A 20,790-nucleotide genomic window follows, 5' to 3' on the forward strand; every position below is an offset into this window, starting at 1 on the left:
CTTAGCATAGTACCCTACAGTCTAGTTTCTAGTCCAGTGGTTTTTATAAAGTCTAGAACAGCCTTTGTAGCAGTTTTTGACACTGTTTGGTCGTTCATTGCTGACAATATGTGGCTTTCACTTAATGGTGTTCGTCCAAGAAGGGTTTTCTGAAGTACACCACGGAATTTCGTCATTATTCATGTCATGACCAGCGAGTCATATTCGTCAAACAATCTCAGCCTCCCATACAAACTTTCGTTTATCTCGTTTTAAGAGGATGATCACGAAAGCACCCAGACCTAGGCAGATAGATAGATAGATAGATAGATAGATAGATAGATAGATAGATAGATAGATAGATAGATAGATAGATAGATAGATAGATAGATAGATAGATAGATAGATAGATAGATAGATAGATAGATAGATAGATAGATAGATAGTGAATGTGCCTGCAGTACACAAAGATATTCTGCACATCTAATAAATATTGAACACTCAAGTCATGGCACGAAGAATTCTCTTTTGTAAAAGCGTAAGATTCAAAAAGTTTCAAAATGTATATGCTACGTACGAGCTTCGCTGCCTTCGCCATCATCTGAGTGGTCCTCAAGAAGCGGCTTCATCAAAGGCACTCCACCGTTCAGATTGTAGTAAGAACGATTTTGCACGCCTCCGAGTTCCAGGTAGGACTAAAAGTAAAAAAAGAGCATCTGTATTTATGACACTGCACGGTACTACTCCTGTGCTTTTGCCATGAACAATTTGTGCCCATTGCCTGTTACCGGGACACAGCGTCTATTTTCATATTCCCTATACATGAAACCAAGACGTGTTATTGCGTCAAATCTGATGAAGTGAACTCAAGACACAGTAACACTGCAGGTCTAGCAAGCATCTGTCTACAGAAATTTTACAGGTATTGCGAAAAACTGATCAATAAAAATTATAGGTTCTTATAAATTGTATAGACGTTTAGAAATTAGCACCATGTCTTGAACAGAAGACATCACGCTGCCGTAAACTTAATCATTCTGGGATTGTCAAGTTTACCAACTTGATACTGCAACGTCCAGCGTATTGAACTTATTTTATATGCAAATTGCCCTATGCTTGTTTTCCCGATTGTGTCGAAACAAGTTTCACCTATTTCTTGATCATTACCCACGTATTCAAATGATAGCTCTGGAGCATTCTAGTAAATATCTGCTATGTTGTCACTACCATTGCATTCTGCACTGTGGAACGTTGTGATAAATTTGCTGTTGACAATAATATTTTACTTGCGGTGGTTGGCCTGGTGGATAACACGCCAAAGGGCCTCGATAGAACAAAAATGGTTCATACGTGATGCTTTCGTTGAAGATTACACTTTTTAGATTACCACAACTGCCGTAAGCAAAAAAAAAAACGTGTGTGGTTCTAGGTGCTTCGCATGCCAGAATAAATAAATATGTTAAAACATAAATAATATATTTATTAGGTTGTTCTCCTTTTAAGCCAACTATATCGTCACTTCAATATCACATTTGTTTAATAGCATTAAGACACTGGTGAACACTGCGCAGCTGCTTCGTAAATCTTAGTGATTCAAAGAGTCCTGAAACACTGAATGCCTGCCAAAGAAGAAAAATAAACTATTATTTACAACTTACCGCAGCGTCCTGCAGTATATCTTCCAATCGTTGCTTTAGCTCTTTAAAACAAGGACGATCCTGTGGTCTGGGCTGCCAACAGCTCAGCATCATACGATATCTGAATAAAATAATAAAAGTAGCACGTGCACTGATAAAAAAGAGGCAACAAAGTAAGCAATTATATTGTCACGTTACACTGTAACCGCAACTTGTAGATAAGAACACACAAGAACGTCAGACTGATTCGATCAACGGCAATAAGACTTTATCATCTTCTCTGCAAGGGCATCTTCGTCCTCTTTTGAACAGCGGCCCATACAAGCCTGCCAGCATCTATGGAAACAATATTTGCGGAACTTGTACTAGTGGCAATATCATTTCCCCAAATGGTTTAAAAAAAAAGCCATTGCACAGGCTGTGTGAGTGCTCAATTGAGAACATCGTTGTTCTACTTCCTGAGGCCTAATGCATGGCCGTTCAGTAGTAACTGGCGCAGGAGTAACTGTGTAAGTTGTTGCAGTCAGTTTTAATTTATTGAAGCAAGAATAATGAAGACACGCGATCTGTGAAAATGTAGGAGGATGCACAGCGCAGCTGTTGAAAAAGTACCGCCCCCCCCCCCTCACTACAAGTGGCCGTATGCAAACACAATCTGCAAATGATGCTGAACAGCTGACACAGCAGCTGCTGGTGTAAAACATTTATTTGCACTCTGTACCACGTTTCTCTGTGTTGCAAGAAGTCCTCAATGTCCTGCAAAAAGCACGGGAATGTGCTCAGGGCTCCCACAATGGGACTGAGAGGCGTAGCCTAACAGCCGCATAGCGGGCTTGCTGGACGGCCCATTTCTGGTCGGCTAGGCTGGAGCTACGCAAGGCAGCCGCCCACCTCGCTGAAGTAGCATCGGGGTTAGCATTGTTATACATTGTAGTGCACTCCCAGAGCATGTGTCTTAGCGTAGCCGTGGTGAGTTTGCATTGGTTGCATATAGTATTATCGTAAAGTTTCGGGTATATGGCGTGCAGGACGTGTGAATTTGGGCATGACTCCGTTTGCAATAGCCTTAAAGTGAGGCATGACGATAGGTATAGAGCGAGAACGAAACGACGACACAGAGACAAGACGGACACGAAAGACACGTTTCTGTGCCGTCGTTTTGTTCTCGCGCTATAACTATCGTCATGCCATACCAACTAGCCCAAGCTGCCACACTTAAAGTGAGAGTTTGAGGCCGGCTTTGCTTAAAGCTAAGTGGCGGGAAGATGCAAAACAATCTTTCATCTTTTGTTGTAGCTCTCAGGTACAACTTTAGGCGTCGTCTCAGCGATGAAAAATAGCGTTCTGATTCAACTGCGCTCACCGGCAGAGTTGCTAGAATCTTTAGAAAATGGTGCACGTTTGTAAAGAATACCTCAGGGCAATTGGCAACTGCTTGCATTGCAGAAACGTTCAGCGTTTCTTGCTTCTCTCGCTTCCATTTCGCAGCCCATTCTGCTAACTCTCCTTGCGATGCCGAAGTTGAGATAATATTCGAGTACGCGTCAGAAAACTTCTCGGCAGTGGGAATAGTGACAGATTGGGAAATATTCTGTGGCAGAAGCAAATAAAGCATTTTCAAGGTGTACCAATGCCTTGTAAAGCGCTCATTAAACTGGTTTATTGAATAGTCCAGAAAAGACCAGAAGTACTGGAAGCCTAAAGTGTTCTTCAACGCTAGCCACTGGCACGTTACTTCAATGAGGCTGCCTATATATACCTGTGACAGGCGGCATCCTCATTTTCCCCAGTTGGCAAGTGCTCACTGGGAGGAGCGTCACCTTTCGGGAAATAATTTTCAAGCATTATACCGTACAGCGCTTCGGCGTGACAGTCGAGTCTCATAGAAGGGTGATAATCAACCCAGTACACGAACTACCTAGCAATGCGTGTAGGCAGCGTATTTCAAGGGGGTGACTTCGCATTGCTAAGGAGTAACGCGCTCATCAAAGTTTTGGCAGTGATCCTCAATGCAAGAAACGGGAACTTGAGCAACGGTACATGTCGGCTGGCAAAGTTCCGCCTGTAACACTAGCGCTCATTTCTCGCCTGGCGGACATTCGTGGGTACACATTTCCTCCGCTTCCCTTCAGGCGCCAGTAAGTTCGCACTCGCGCAGTATCTTACTTTGCGCATGAGACGTCTCACGTTTGTGATTGCACCCATATGAAAGGCTGGTAGTTTCTGTCACGTTGTGGTGAAATACCACAAACGTGAATGAACGCGAAGGATCGAGTTGATAGCAGCAGTGAAATTTCAGCGACTCGCATCAGAATTCCCGAAAGAGACAACCAACAAGCATGGACGGTGCACAGTAGAGTGTAATGCATGCGCTGGCAGTTCTCGTCGGAGTTCACGAGTTTTGAGAAATGGATTATGTTGCACTATGCTCTGAACAACTCCGGAGTTCATTCCTTAATTCATCACTGGTGAATCGATCACTGAACATTTTGTGTGGTTGGAGGCTGCTCCTGTTCACGCCGGTGTAAGTGCTAGGAACATGAATGCGCGTATGCTTCGTGGTAAAATATACTCTGTAGAGTTCTTGATCTCTTGACGTAAAGGGAAATGTCGGCTGCACGCTTGCAAACAACGGAAGACACTTTGCCGCAACGCTATCGTTTCCGGAAATTGAGTGACGAAAGTTACAAAAAAAAAAACGAGAACATTCCGCGTTTTATGGCGCGTATTTAGGTGTTTCATCGCATATACACAGCGAACTAGCTAGATTTATGAGAGTAGGCATAGTTCTGTCACACGTCCACTTTCGATTGAGAACAAGTGAACTATTCTCATCAATGATTACTTTGCCCTTGCAGATTGCATGATAGAGCCTATTGGAGTACTTCATTGATATAAAAAGTCACAGTGACACTGAAAGTCTGCCCGAAAATTAACGTATTCGAAATCGTGTTGCAAACGTGCAGCATATCTTACAAAAAAACCACTTAATGCGCATCGCAAGGAGGCTTGGATCTGTGAAGTAAAATAAAAAAGTTTTGACTATAAGCTACCACTGCGTCAGGGCTGCTTGACATATAGAGGTTAACATGAAATAATTCCCATAGGCATGCAGTCACAGACATCAACAGTAAGAAATTCGCTAAGCAAAGTAAGCAATACCAAAATGTAATTTTGAATGCACAAAAACATGCTGCGTGTATACCTCTCATTCCTCCCTGTAAGTGGAACCGTCTTTGGCCTGTAAAACGCACTTCGCCCCAACGACAACTACGCCATTTACGCTTAACAGGGATTAACAATTAACGATCTCTTCTCCGACAGGGTGGGTCATCGCAATAATGCATTTTTCGAAGACTAGTACAATCAATGTTGCAACGAGAGGCAATTGCTCCAAGCGGTCACTGTACCTGCCGCTTACTGCATGTTACAGTACTTTTTAACAGTACTGCCCCGCCACCGTGGTCCAGTGGCTAAGGTAATCGGCTGCGAATCCGCAGGTCGCGCGATCAAATTCCGGCTGCAGCGGCTGCATTTTTGGTGGAGGCTAAAATGCTGTAGGCCCGTTTTCTCAGACTTTGGTGCACGTTAAATAACCCTAGGTGGTCAAAATTTATGAAGCCCTCACCTACGTTGTCTCTCATTATCATATGGTGGTTTTGGGAAGTTGTACCCCACATATCAATGGAGCAGTGTTTTTGGAGTATGTCCAATACTACTGTTACTACTATACTATTTTCACCAGACTCATTAGTTATCCAGATTTAGCTTTTCATTTTCATGACACCATTAAAGGAGTGTAATACTGCTGTTGCCATTTTACCGACCATAAGGGGGTGCTTGTTGTGGGGTCCGCAAGAGGTCCCCAGAAAAATAAGTCGAACAATTGCCAGATAACTAACGCAAGACGGGCGACAGAATGTGACGATTTATGTATAAAAGTGTCACGCCTACGCGCAGTTTATAATACATGACTCTGTGGCTATATCACTCTATAGTATTTTCATGAAGTTGTTATAAAAGTGCTGTTAAATAGATTGAAAACCTGTACCATCACTACAGATATGTCTCGCTTGTGCGTGTGCCGGTGTAAGAAAAGATATTAATAAGTGTGCACTTAGCGGTTGAAGGGTGCACCAGGGGCCGGATTTTGTGATCCAGTTCAACTCTCAAAGATCTTAAAGGCAAAGCTTAAAGGCTCCCCAATTTTTTTCAAAATGTTTTTAGCAATTTTGATAACCATTATGAATATTTATATGTAAGTTTTTTAATTATAGTATTTCAGTCACTTTTTTTCGTTCATATAACCCGGTGTTGAGCACTGTTAGCCTTGTCGATTGATATGCGGCGTTTAATAAAACCACCATATCATTACGAGAGACGCCATAGTGGAGAGCTTCGGAAATTTTGACCACCTGGGGTGTTTTAAAGTGCACCCTAAACTAAGCACATGGGCCTACAGCATTTCCCCCTCCATCAGAAACGCAGCAGCCGCAGTCGTGATTCGATCCCGCGACCTGCGGGTCAGCAGCCGAGTACCTTAGCCGCCACACCACCGCGGCGGGGCGCTGTTAGTCTTGTTGCGGCAGGAGTAGAGTGTTTTACTTGAGCTTCATGACGCTGCATGAGATGCACGGATAGACGACTACCAGGGCTTCGGAAGTGTTCCGCACTTAAAAAATGCTGGTCGACTCGCGCTAAATGCCATCACGTGACAGAAGACTGTGAGGAATTATTCCACGTGCCGCAGTTTAAAAGACAAGGCAATACTCTAAGAGCATCAGGCTCTGCATTGTCGACACTTGCAGCGTGCTGCTCGAACATAGGCACGCAACAACTGTGACAGTTGTTAGTTAGGTGTTAGGACGCAAGTTTAATAACAAGAAGGGAATGTATGTAAGATGCCCATAGCTTCATATTGCTCTCTTATTTCAGTTATTCTATCGAGTTAGGGATCGTTTTGCGATGTGTGCGGCGGGTGGACTGTCTGCAGAGTGACAGCTAAACATCAAAGAGTTGATGTTTCACTAAGAATCGAGTTAGAAATGGCCTTCAGTGGTCCCGTGCCGCATACCTGGCACAAGCCAGAGTATGGGGGACAACTAGAGGCCGCTGGTGCCAAGCGGAGCACCGCTTATCCATCCCGCTGGACTGAAAGTTGCTGCAGGCTCAGCAACGATGGCGACGATTCATACAGAGAACAGTTAGGCCTCGCATTGTAAAAAGAGGCGTACAGAGAAGGATGAAGAGGTTGACAACGACGACGCCACGTGGACATACTCTCCTAATGAGATGGCATAGATGAATAGAGAAGCGATTCTACGATTCCTGCCACAAGCAGTCTCCTTACCAGAAGTGAAATGGCTGCTAGATCTTGAGCATCTTATTTTGTAGTAACCATGGCTACTGCACTATCTAACTGGTATAAAAGAAGTGCAGTATTGGTTTGCAACTGCAATGGTTTGCAGTTGCACTGGAACTTCGTCGCTCGGAAATTCGTCGCTCAACAGGGGTTTCAGATTTTGTGTATTTCTGAACCAAGGGTATCTCCTAACTTTCGCCTGTCTAGTTATCTAGTGTACGAAGCAGAGCATCCTGCTGCAAAATAATAGAGTGATGTTGTGTGTGAGACGCGATATTCCTTCGACACTGGTCGCTACTTTAAAAGCAGATGCGCCAGAATTTGTTAGATATAAGGTGAAGTTTGGTAACGCTACTGTAACTTTGCTTAGTGTATACGTGCACCCTCAAGCAAAAGTTTCATACGCAGAGTTGGCTGCAGTGTGTATATCTGATCACGATCCCATAAAAATGTGATTTTAATGTGCAACATGAATTGTGGAGTAGTGAGTGTTGTTATGTAAGTGGATTCACTATAGTAAATATATGCGAAGACCACGGTTACGCTATACTGAAGGATGGTTCTCCGACATTCGTATGGGGGCAGAACTATTGCAGCTTATCAGACATCACTGTGTGCTCCTCTGAATTAGCGGCTGGAGTGTACTGGACTACAGACGCTGATGCAAGAGCAATCGACCACTTGTCAGTGTTCATATATCACCGAAAGTTGAAGAAAACGAAAGATAACCGCACAATGAGAATTACAAATTGGGTGTTAGAAATTTTAGAAGATTTCAATGTTGTGCAGCAAGTACTTTCTGCAATGCAGAATCAACTGCAAAAGCTTCCTACCAAAAGGTGGCAAGATCTATGTGCTTCATTTTTTCTATTTATCAAGGCATCTCAACTGTGAAACATGGTGCGCGCTGTTCGACAGCCAGTAGTCCAATTGAGACCACTACAGGCTCTAGTACTGGCACGAAGAATCGGCGAACGTGCCGCAGAATTTTGCTATCTAATGCTGAGAAATAGGGGTTGTCCAAACGAGCGAATATAAATCCTCAGAAGAATCAGCTTCGGTGGTTGTATTGAAGTTTTTTGTGGTCAGTTCATTAGATCTCGATCACGGCTTCTCTCCAGAGGAGCTCCAATATGTGCTGTATTCAGTGAAACGAACAAGCTCACTTGGACCAGATGCATTTACATACGCTGCACATGCCAATTTGTGCGATAAAGGAAAATCACACCTGTTGGACTTACACAATAAAAGTTGGCAAGAAGAATAGGTCCCGAGAAAGTTAGAAAATATCAAGCGTAGTGCCATTGCCAATGCGACGAAAGAGCCCTATGCAGTTCAATTCGCTTAGGCCGGTTAGTTAGACACGTTGTATTTCGAAAGTAATAGAGAAAATGATAAATGAACTAATTTCATGGTGACAAGATATAAAAAACTACTACTGAAAAGCATAGCTGCCTTCAAAAGAGGTAGATGCACAATGTACTGCATTTTGAACTTGTTCACAAGTGTGGATAACCAAAGTACGCGAGAAAACATTCATGTCGCTGTATTCCTTGATGTCCGACGAGCATACGACAAAGTGAGCCACGTGCACGTTCTGGAATTCCTAGCGTTGAAGGAATTTATTGGCAAGATACTGCATTGGATTATTGACTTCCTGAAGCACCGGCAAATCTATGTGGTTACGCAGGGGTGCCCAACGTCAGAACATGTCGTCAACCTAGGAGTGCCACAGGGCAGCGTTCTAAGCCCGACTCTTTTTAAAGCAGTAATGGCGCAGCTCCCGTATAATCATCCACCTGAAATCAGATGTTCAATATACGCTGAGGATAAAAGTATATGGTCGTCTGGTCCATCGTTTTGGGATGTCTAACAAATTTTACAAAAATAATTGGATTATGTACACCATTTTCTTTAAAAAAGAGGTATGTTACCGAGTCTCGCAAATACAGCCATACTACCGTTTACATTAAAAAGACCTGGAGATATCCAGATTATTATGCAAAACCAGCCAATACAAACGGTAAAAATTCATAGATTCTTAGGTGTGATTTTAGACCGGAGACTAACATGGTCACCTCATGTCCCGTCCCCTGAAAAAAAACTATATCAAGCCATTCGAATGCTCCGACATCTCTGCGGGTCTAAATGGGGAGGTGCTTCAGAGTTACTGTTGGCCCTACATGTTGTGTGGATACGCCCCATCGGAAGTTACTCCCAGACTCTGCTGCACGAATTTACAGCCTCTAACAAAACAAAGCTTTTCTTGTTATTGGCAAGGAGCTTGAGTGTACATCTGGGGTTGCCACGGTCGACTTCCGGTGTTTTGGTGCATGTAGAGGCTCAACCACCACCTTTGGCAGTACTCCGAGCTAAAGAGAAATCCACAAATTTATTTGAATATTCACGCAACATGAAAGTCCTCCTTTATCTGGTGAACTAACACAAAAGACGGCAACATGACTACAGGATACTGTGTCATCATTTCAAGCAGTAGCACTAGAATATAAACGATGGAAACCTTCAAAACTACCTTTGACACTGACAGTTCCCAACGTTATCGGTGAAATAGATGGTATACGGAAGAAAGCAGGCATGGTGCCTCAAGTGGTGGCGCAGAAGGTACTTCATCATTTTCATATAATGCACAATTAAAAAACGAAAATAAATACAGATAAAAACTGAAGAACTGTCTGCCTGTGCGGTCTTTACACCCGAAATTCAAGAAAAGAGAATGTACAAGTTATTTCGCAGATCTTCATCAAAGACAGCAGAATTGGTAGCTATTTTTGAAGCAGTTAAGTTTATCTGCGAGAATTCCGAGAGACAAAAGTGGGTGATATTCTCGGATGGCAAATCTGCCTTTCAGCTAATAAAAAACGCAAGATTACTTTACAAAAGTAGCAAAATAGCACAATGTATTGCAGAAACCGTGCAATATGCCTAAGCGCAGGGTCACAACCTCGTATTCTAATCGATACCCAGTCACATTGAAATAAAGTTAAATAAAGAGGAGATAGCCTCATCAAAAAAGCATAAAACGAAGGACGGGATTGCGAATTACCTATATCTGCGGCAAATATTTGACACTTTGTAACGCAAGGAGCGAACCATTGTTCTAGGGAGAAGTGGTTTGATAGCCCTGAATTAGATGAATCAGTACTTTATGAAGTTGATCCGCACAGAAAATTTTCCATTGCGAGAGATCTCCCATAACACTTAGAGACATTAATCCCCAGACTTCGACTGGATGTAACATACACAAACACCTTCCTGCTCAAAATACATCGATCCAACTCGCCAGAATGTCATTGTGGTCATGCAGAAAAAAATGCTCGCCGTATACTTTTGGAGTGCGTAAATCACGTGGATGGAAGAGAAAATTAAGGAGCAAACTAGCAAATTTGTACAGGCGGCCCCTCATAGGAAGTTAGCCAGACCACGGCTAGAGATGCAGCTTCAGTAAAAGGTGAACATCTTCCTTACAGGCTTCTTAGTGGAGACTGGGCATGATAAGTGCCTGTGATAGACAGCCAGCGGTTGGCATATATGAAATGATGTGTTGGTGCATATACTGAGAGCACAAACAGAAAAGTGTGCGTGTGACCAATTTATGGCACGGTGAACTGCTGCAAGCAAGCTGTACATTTTATTGATATTTCAACTGGTTACAGTGTGCTATTATGTTTTTTTGCTGATTGTTCATTTTTGGGTACCACTCAGTATTATTCTTTTTTTGCTGCATAACTTAATTATATGGAGTAGCCAACGCAATATGGACCTCAACCTCTCCACCGCAAAACAGTTAGAACATAACGAAGCAGTTGTTAGTTGGCTGTGGTTCTGTGTATACCTTTGCGTAGTATTCGAGGGTCCTTTTTTTGCGCTTCAGTGGCAAGTTTAAGCTGCTTGTCATTCTTCACGTGACATTTCAATTTTTTGCCATAGCATTCATTCATTACTTCGCCCTTCTGGCGAAGATGTGACTTTTTCAAGCTTGTTCATGGTGCCCTGAACTACAGTTGTAATTCTGTGAATTCCGCGGAAGATAACCAGAGAGCACGAAACATTTGAGGTAACCGCCTGCCTATACCATACGTTCAATCATCAACAAGACGCAAAGTCTTTACACTGCTAAATGCTTTCACAAATACCTTGCTGTTGTTTCTGGACACGTTAAATGGGTCATTAATATAAATAATATTATAATATTGCCACATGCATTCACATTTTGTGGGACGATGCACGTGTGTGCCTGATGAAGAGGACAAGAGTGGTCTCCGCTCGGTATCTGGTATACCAGTGACGCCGCTGCTGCTGCTGGTTTGAAATATATTTCATCCACAGCATCGTCGATATGGCATCTCTCCTCTGTAACATATTTGGTGGAGGTTTAACGTTCCCCGTCCTCACCACGAAGCTTCGCAGTGGCCGCACCGTCCAGCCTCCAGCCATGGCTTCTAATGATAAGAGCCCGTCACCGCCATCAGCAAGAGCGCCAGCTACTACGTACCTTGCAAAGTCCCACTCCGCGATCCCGGTACGTTCTCCGCCCAGCCTGGCCTTAACCTCGACTACTGGCTTTGCATGTACGAGCGCGTTACCCTGTCTTACCGTTGGGACCCTACCATGATGCTCGCCAACGTAATCTTTTACTTGGATGGCACCCCGCGTGTATGGTTTGACGCTCATGAGGCCGAGCTCACCAGCTGGGACATCTTCAAGGAGTGACTACGCGAGATCTTTGGGGACCCGTCCGGTCGACAAACGGCCGCACGACAAGAACTCGCCACCTGAGTACAATCATCAACCGAGTCGTATGTCTCGTACATACAAGACTTGCTCACGTTGTGCCGCACAGTGGATGAACAAATGACCGAGAGCGACAAGTTGGGCCACATACTGAAGGGCATTGTGGACGATGCTTTCAACTTGCTCGTCTACAACTACGTCATGACCGTCGATATTATAATTAGGAATGCCGCCGCTTTGAAATGGACAAAAACCGCCGAGTTCGGCCTCAATTTTCACGGCTCCCTAACACGGCTGTCACGTCAACCTGTATTGATCTCGGTGCCGCACCAGCCTTGCACGAGAATATCACACGCATCGTTCGGCGCAAGCTTGAGGCGGCCCGTCCGGCGCCGTTTCATGCACTTCCACTCGACCAGGGCACCGTGCAAACACCTCCGACGGTGTCAGTTATTCAGGCAGTCGCGCGGTAAGAAATTGCTAACCTTGGTTTTCCTGTCGCCTGCTCCGTCTCCCGACCGGACTACAGACCGATGCCAATAAATGCACCACGCCACGACCCATACTCTCTGCCCATCTGCCCAGATCCCGCAGTCCGACGGAATGGAGAACAGCAGACGACAAGCAAATCTGCTTCCGCTGTCACCCAGTTGACCATGTCTCCCGCTACTGGACGCCCCCCCCCCCCCCGTTGGAGCCGATTTTCTTCTCCTCAGCTATACGCGGACCCCCGTCGGTATTCGCACAGCCGTGAGTATTCTGCTTTCGACGCACCTAACAGCCGCTCTACCGCTCGTTCACCGTCACCGCAACGCCACCGTTCTCCGTCACTCCAACCCTGCCGCTATCCATCGCCGACTAACTATGGATCTTCCCGGATGAAAAACTAGATTATGCAGCTCCTAAAGGTAGTGCTGCATCAAGTGCTACTGACCTAAATCCTCCGTTGGTGCTACCTACTAATGAGAACTTGCTGGAAGTGCATGTGGACGGTCTTTCTTTGACGGCTTTAGTTGACACTAGAGCTCAGGTGTCTATAATGAGTGCTCGTCCCTGTCGCCACCTCAAAAAAGTACTCACGCCTGCCACAACACAAGCTGTCCGTGTTGCCGATGGTGGAACTGTTGCCGTCATTGGAATATGTGTACCGCTCGTATTAGCCTTGCCGGCCGCCATGTTCCTGTTTTCTTTACCGCGCTCGACAATTGCCCTCATGACCTCATCTTCGGGATGGACTTCTTATTGTAGCATTCTGCCCTGATGAACTGTTCCGCCGGCACTCTCTGTTTAGAACTTCCTCTTCTTCTAGATTCTCGCCCCGAGCTGCCGAAAAGCCTCTGTACCACAGACTTCAGTTGGATACCGCCAAAAGCCCTAAAATTCATTGAATTGGTACCAAATTCATCCGTTGTTGACGGTGATTATGTTGCCACACCTATTCCAGATGTTCTCTTGGCGCACGACATCACTGTGCCACACTCCGTCGTAACCATGGCCTCTAACCGAACATGTCTGCCCATTATCAATTTCGGTTTCACACAGCAAGTACTATCGCAAGGAATTTCAGTCGCCACGCTTCGACCCTTATTAGACGGCCATGTCACCGCTTTTGCGGCAGATGCATGCTCCGATCTTCCATGTTGCCCGCAGGATGCCACATCCCTCGATGCGGCCTTGCGCCCTATGATCGACCCGAAACTCAAACCTGAGCAATCCGACGCCCTATTCCGCCTTCTGGCTTCTTACCACGACATATTTGACATCGACAGCAGTCAACTTGATAAGACTTCCCTCGTGAAGCACCGCATTAATACTGGTGATTCTCCTCCCATTCACCACCGACCATACCGGGTGTCTGCCACAGAGCGTAAGGTAATTCAAAAAGAAGTCAGCAAGATGCTAGCCAAACGAATTATTGAACCGTCCTCGAGCCCTTGGGCATCTCCTGTTGTGCTCTTTAGAAAGAAACAGAACACGTGGCACTTCTGCGTCGATTACTGCCATCTTAGTCAAATCACGAAAAAGGACGTTTATTCTTTACCCCGAATTGATGACGTCCCGATAGTCTTCATGGCGCGCGATACTTTTCTTCAATCGACCTACCTTCTTGCTATCGGTAGATTGCGGTAGACGAGAAAGACCAAAAAAAGACTGCATTTGTAACTCCCAATGGCCTATACCAATTCAAGGTGATGCTGTTTGTGCTATGCAACGTCTCAGCCACGTTTGAGCGTATGATGGACTCCCTATTACAAGGGTTCAAGTGGTCAACATGCCTGTGCTACCTGGATGATGTCCTTGTATATTCTCCTACATTTGAGACACACCTCCAGAGTTTGTCAGCGGTTCTCGACATCTTCCGCACTGCTGGTCTTCAACTCAACTCATCGAAATGTCACTTTGGCCACCAGCAAATTATGGTGTTGGGCCACCTTGTCGACGCATCAGGTGTGCAGCCTGACCCGGACAAAATTCGTGCCATCACGAGCTTTCCTGTACCCCAGTCTGTCAAGGACGTCTGGAGCTTTGTGGGACTTTGTTGCTATTTTAGAAGGTTTGTGAAAGATTTTGCAACGATCACTCGACCACTCACCGACATTTTGAAGAAAGACGTGACTTTTGCATGGGGTTCAACCCAAGCTGCCGCTTTTTCTCACCTCATCACCCTTCTCACGACTCCACTTATATTGGCCCACTTTGACCCGTCCGCTCCGACAGAAGTCCGAACCAATGCGAGTGGTCATGAGATTGGAGCCGTCCTAACCCAACGCCAGCTGGGACACGACCGAGTTATTGCCTACGCTAGCCGCCTACTCACAGCTGCCGAGCGCAACTGTTCAATAACAGAGTGTGACTGTCTAGCTCTTGTTTGGACAGTCACGAAGTTCTGCCCATATTTATATGGCACGAATTTCTCTGTAATAACAGACCACCATGCGCTATGTTGGCTTCTGTCACTGAAGGATCCTACTGGCCGGCTCGGGCGCTGGGCTCTGCGACTGCAAGAGTATACCTACACGGTGACGTACAAGTCCGGACGCCTACATTAGGACGCAGACTGCCTGTCCCGCTACCAGGTTGCTGAGTCGAGCGCTATGCCTCACACCGACACCAAGCCTTGCGTCTTTTTCCTTTCGCTAATGACATGCATTGGTGACCAGCAGCGCCATGATGCGTCCTTGCGTGCTGTCATTGAGCGCCTCGAATCACAATCTTCCAATCAGTTTCATCGCTCATTCGTGCTCCACGATGGTGTACTATACCACCAAAGTTATGAGCCGGATGGACCAGCCCACCTGCTTGTCATTACAAAACACATTCGCTCGGAAGTTCTACATGAACTTCATGACTATCCGACTGCTGGTCACCTTAGTGTGTCAGGCACTTATGACCGAATACGCCGACGCTTCTTTTGGCCAGGGCTTGCCCGCTCAGTCAGAAAATACGTTGCAGCTTGTGAGAAATGCCAGCGCCACAAAGCATCATCGACACTTCCCACTGGATGCCTTCAACCAATTGACATTCCGTCAGAACCATTCTTTCGCGTTGGCTTGAACCTACTTGGCCCTTTCCGTTTGTCTTCTTCGAGTAACAAGTGGATAACCATGGCCACAGACTACTCCACGCGCTATGCCATCACATGAGCTCTTCCAACAAGCTGCGCCACAGATGTCGCCAACTTCCTCCTCAAGGACGTGATTTTGCAACACGGAGCCCCACGGCAGCTGCTTATAGACCGTGGCCGCACCTTTTTGTCGAAGGTCATAGCCGACATCTTGCAGTCCTGTCAAACGAGACACAAGCTGACTACGTCATACCACCCGCAAACCAATGGACTCACAGAGCGTCTAAATCAAACTCTTACAGACATGCTCGCTAAGTATGTTTATACTAACCACACCAACTGGGATTTCACGTTGCCGTACGTCACATTTGTCTACAACTCTTCTCGTCATGACACTGCCGCTTACTCTCCATTTTTTCTGTTGTTCGGCCGAAAACCTACATTACCCCTAGATACAGTCATTCGGTCTACCGTGACACCGACCAGCGAATATGCCCTTGACGCTGTCACTCGGGCTGCTCACGCACGCAAAATCGCCCGCACTCGCTTTCTGGCCTCTCAAAAGATCCAGCGGCGTTTGTACGATCAACGCCACCATGACGTGTACTTCTTACCCGGGTCATTGGTGCTGCTGTGGTCTCCAACCCGTCAAGTCAACTTGCCGGAAAAAAATTTTTCCCGCTACGCACGTCCATATTGAGTACTTCGTGAGGTTACTCCTGTGACATACGAAATTGCCCCTACTGCCTCATCGCCTTCGACTGCCCCACAGACCACCGATAACGTACATGTGGCACGCTTGAAGCCTTACCACTCTCCCGCTGACATTGATACCTAGATGTGCCAAGACTGCGCTTCTGCCGCCAGGGATTTCGCTACATGCATGTTACATTTTGTGGGACGATGCGCGTGAGTGCCTGATGAAGAGGACGAAGAGTGGTCCCCTCTCGGTGTCTGGTCTACCGGTCATGCCATTGCTGCTGCTGGTTTGAAATATATTTCATCCACAGACTCGTCGATACAGCGTCTCTCTTCCGTAACAATATTAATAATGATACCACCCTGAAATAAATTCTTTTGTTTCACCCGCTGGAGTCCCCAACAGCCAAATTATACGCATGGTACGTTGCAATCACTGTAAACAAATACGCTGCAGTTCGTTACAGGGCATACTTACTAGAAGCATAAAAATAATAATATATGTGAAAGATTCTTTAAATCCACCCATGACTGCATGATGATGCTATACTCAGATTCAGGTACAAAAAGCGTAAAAGGGTTGTGGGGTTATCCCTAAATACTTCATCCTCTTTTGCCATTGCAGCCTGACTGCCGCCCTTTTCGCAACATGAAATTCAAATTGATGGAGTACCCTTCCGTGCCCCATACGATTGTAAAAAAAAAAACTTTCCTGTGTACTCCTAAACTAAGTACGCGTGTTCCGTCTAGTAAACATATAGTCCGTGCAAAAATGATGCTTATTGAAGCGAAAGAAATGGGGAAATAGTACTTACAATTCGTCTGTACAGCCTTCGGGTTGATGCATTCTGTACCCGGTCTTGAGAAGACGGAACAAATGCTCAGGACCAACGCCAGGGTATGGTGAAGCACCTGTTGGAGATCACATATGCTCTAAATGTGTAACGTTCATTAAAATATATTTGTTAAACTTTGTGTCCCAAAACTACGATATGGTTATAAGAAATGCCGTAGTAGAGGGCTCCTAAAATTCCAACCGTCTAGAGTTGTTTAGCACTGCTCTATATATAAGTAAATGGGTCTCTAGAGTTTCGATGCTTGTCAAACAGGGAACAGTTCACAGTCATGCGTACACTTACTGAGTTTATTCAGCCAGAAACATTTAGGTTTTCAGCAACAGTGCAGAGCGTATGACTATAAGAACTACTGATGGTCCTGATTGTCCAGTGCAGCTCATTTTTTATTTTATGCAAAAATGGTAATTTAATGTTCCAACAAAGCCTAAACATAGATTTTTACGTCACATCACTGCACTGAAAGCAGACACGTAAGAGACATTTTTTCCTTTCATTTTCATTCTCCGCACCTTGTGGTGAAATCACATGACGGCTGACAAATCGAGTATAAATAATAAGATTTATGAATGATATGTACATTTTAACGTTCCGAAACCACCATATGTATATGAGAGACACTTTAGTGGAGGGCCACAGAAATTAAAACCACCTGGTGTTCATTAACGTGTACCCAAATTTGAGCCCACGTGCCTACAGCATTTTCGTCTCAATCGAAAATGCAGCCGCCACGACCGGGATTCCATCCCGCGACCGGCGGGTTAGCAGCCTTAGCCACTCGACTACCACGGCATTGCAAGAGTATAAATAATAAACATTTTGCACATAATTTATTAGGATAATATGCTAGAAAGTTCAAATATCTAAAACAGTGATTCTCAATGATCAATGACAAAACTTTCAAAAGTTAGGTTAGCTCGGAATATTCTTATGCATGGCATCAACTGCACACCTACTCGTGATTTCAATGCTAAGCTTGAAGCTTTGCTGATTGTTTTTCTTTCATGATAATGCACTAAATTCAGTGACACAAAAATTCACCGTAAAAGTTTGTGAAAGTGATCAGAAAAGTGCTTGTGATTAGCCAAACATTTCTGCAGCATTCAAGGACGCACGTTCGACATGAATAGGTAGCAAGATTAAAGAAAACTGCACATCAAGTTGTACACTACTCTATATGAAACTTTACATCAGATGCCTCTTGGGTTGGAGCTCGGCGAGGTCACAGAAGCCTGCTTTCAAATTATTGTTTGGGGCCTGGTAGTTTATTGTGTTGTGAATGAAGAAACGTGAAAGGTTACTCATAACATTTCATTGTGGTTTCCACAATTGAGGTAATAGAGCTACACTGTGAACACTACATGCCCATGTATAGTTAGCGGGAACCTATGAGCAAGTAGGACACGCTCAGTAGAGCACAAGCGCAGCCACCGCGGCTGCACATCAAAGCAAGCCGACACAGCTGCAGTGAGATGCGGAAGCATGGCTTTATGTAGTGTTGTACATTTTCTTGAATATGCCAAGCCTATATTTTATCAATTAAATATTCACTTTTGTATAAATCACCATAATGCTAATCTCGCTTAGGGTTTAAAAAAAGCCACGTGGTTTTATTATTTAACGAAAGTATACCATGGACGTTGCTAAGCATTCATGACGCTTGAAATATTTTCTCACGGAATTTTTTTTTTATTTGGACTCACTCGAACTCAAGCTAAAAAAAATTATTATTCCTCTGGAGTCACTCAGACACAGTCTCACAGCCCAATCTTACCCTGAGTGAGTCCATGTGAGTCGACCTATGATAAGCTTGCCTATTTATGTTCCTGAAAAATTTTGGTTTGGAGCAGTCAAAGATAAATAAGTTCAATCGTATTCAACCTCTTTACATGTGGCGGCAGTTCTCAGTTGTCACCAGATAGCAACAGAAGCAAAACTCACTTCAGAAATTGCATAGCACTGTTTTTACGGTGCTTAGTTTGGTTTTTTATTATTCAGGAATAATTTAGTAGAGAGCATAGAACGGCAAAACTTGTGGAGCTCACTCACACTGACTCATGAATTACACTTCGAGCTATGGACTCACTCTGCTGACACTCACAAAAATTTTCCTCTACCCAACAAACTCAAGCTCGAACTCACCAAATCACTTTTCGCCCAGACCCACTCAGATTCAGACTCATGGCTTGAGAAAAGTTTGAATGAGTCCTAGTCATTCAACTCATGAGCCTGTTAGCCTGGATTTAACTTGTTCGAATATAGGTCGACAAAACTAGTGGAGCTATCTCACACTTACTCATGAACTATATTTCAAGCTTTGGCCTCGCTTGGGCTTAGACTCACAAAAATGTTCCTCTACCGCACCAAATCACACTCAAACTCAGAGCTTCTTGCGATAAGTGCAACAGCAATAAAACAATAGAGCACGTTCTCTGTCACTGTCTTCGCTACAGCGTGCACAGACAGTCGCTATCTGCTGTGTTAGCTCGCTCGCCAGCCGACATGATCTGTCTTCACACATAAGATTAGCCAAGGCCTTATTGAACTTTTTGTGTGGTAGTGGCCTATTGAAGAGGCTATGGCGCCCCGCTCTTTTTCTACTTCGCTCTTCATTTGTTCCTCTTCCCCATTCTCCCTCAACTCAGTGCTGGGTAGCAAACCGGACTCTACAATTTTTCTACACAAAGATCTCACGTAATCGGCGCTCTTTTTTTTTTTTTTTTGAAGCAAATTTTCTTGAAAAACGAGGTCCCAGTACCTACAAACCAGTGAGGTTGTTTTTCGTGGAATAAATGACTGCATAAATACGGTTTTTACTGATAACTTTCCTGGAAGAGTATGATGGGGTGATTTGAAGTCACCCCCTACGTAATTCACAACACTTCTTCAAAATTCCTGTGAGTAGACGTGACCACAAATGTGAATGCACGTAAGGCTGACAGTAATTCTGAGATGACGAGATAGGACTAGAAGGTAACCAAGCTCTTCGAGTTCACACGAAGTATTTTTCCTTAAGATTACATACAGTTATTCTAATATCTTACCATGCAACAAGATCATTTATAAGCATGTCAATTTTTTTACAAATATGCGACTTTACGTGCGGAAAATGTAGTATGCTAATGGCGCACATTATAGTGGTCTACTGAGGTCTAGTTTTGAGACATGGTGTTTTTTTGCGTGCACCTAAATCTTAATACATGGTGTTCTCGCATTTCGCTTCAGTCTAAATGCTGGCGAGGTGGCCGATAATAAAAACAATGTCCTCAAAGTTAGCAGTGCGATATTAGGCTGCTGTATTATCGGTTAGAGAAAGTATGACGTGCATAAACAATTTATTCTGACGAGATATACTCCTACAGTGTGATGCTTGAAAAAAAGGTTACCTTACCTAGCGTGACGATTTCCCAAAGCACGACACCAAAGGACCACCTGGAACAGGAAAAATATAGAAGACATGTTTTTTTAAACTATTATTCAATACAATATCATTTGAGCTTAACAGCCAAAATGATAAGACACAGAGCAATAGTTTAACAGTGCAGCCACATCTTTCTGCCCGAATATTTATACATTAAGACAATACTCAGTTCATGTGACATGCACTGCTTCAGGGATCCTCACCAACCAGAACAGCTGAGTCAAGTGGTCGTAGTTTCTTAGTGATTCAAAATCTTCTATTGCATGAACAACTTTGGATCAGCAAATGGCCTGAAAAACGATTAGTTACCAAATATATCACGAATACCTTAGTCCGTTTGTTACAATTGTTTTAAAATATTGTGACAGCAGTGGTTGCCATTCTGCATAGGAATAGCAATATCTAGATTGACACTAAATGGCTGCCGTCCCAAGTACAAAAGATGCATGTGGCTAACACGAGGGCAGTTCTAAATTCTTTTAACACAATTCTTGTGTACTTTCATGTTCTTATTAACACTC

The 20,790-nt window shown here is 44.4% G+C and overlaps 1 protein-coding gene across 1 annotated transcript in view; it reads right to left on the bottom strand.

Annotated features, from left to right (window-relative positions):
- The window catches only part of LOC119175570 (uncharacterized), a 366,504-nt gene that overhangs the window by 12,186 nt on the left and 333,528 nt on the right, over positions 1-20,790 (bottom strand). The window contains exons 17-20 of the mRNA XM_075878397.1: positions 20,240-20,280; positions 16,810-16,906; positions 1,638-1,737; positions 557-674 (exon numbers count right to left, since the gene is read on the bottom strand). Of these exons, the coding sequence (XP_075734512.1) occupies positions 557-674; positions 1,638-1,737; positions 16,810-16,906; positions 20,240-20,280 (356 nt within the window). The remainder of the gene's footprint in view (positions 1-556; positions 675-1,637; positions 1,738-16,809; positions 16,907-20,239; positions 20,281-20,790) is intronic.

Source organism: Rhipicephalus microplus, chromosome X (assembly GCF_043290135.1).
Source record: "Rhipicephalus microplus isolate Deutch F79 chromosome X, USDA_Rmic, whole genome shotgun sequence".
Lineage (NCBI taxonomy): Eukaryota > Metazoa > Arthropoda > Arachnida > Ixodida > Ixodidae > Rhipicephalus > Rhipicephalus microplus.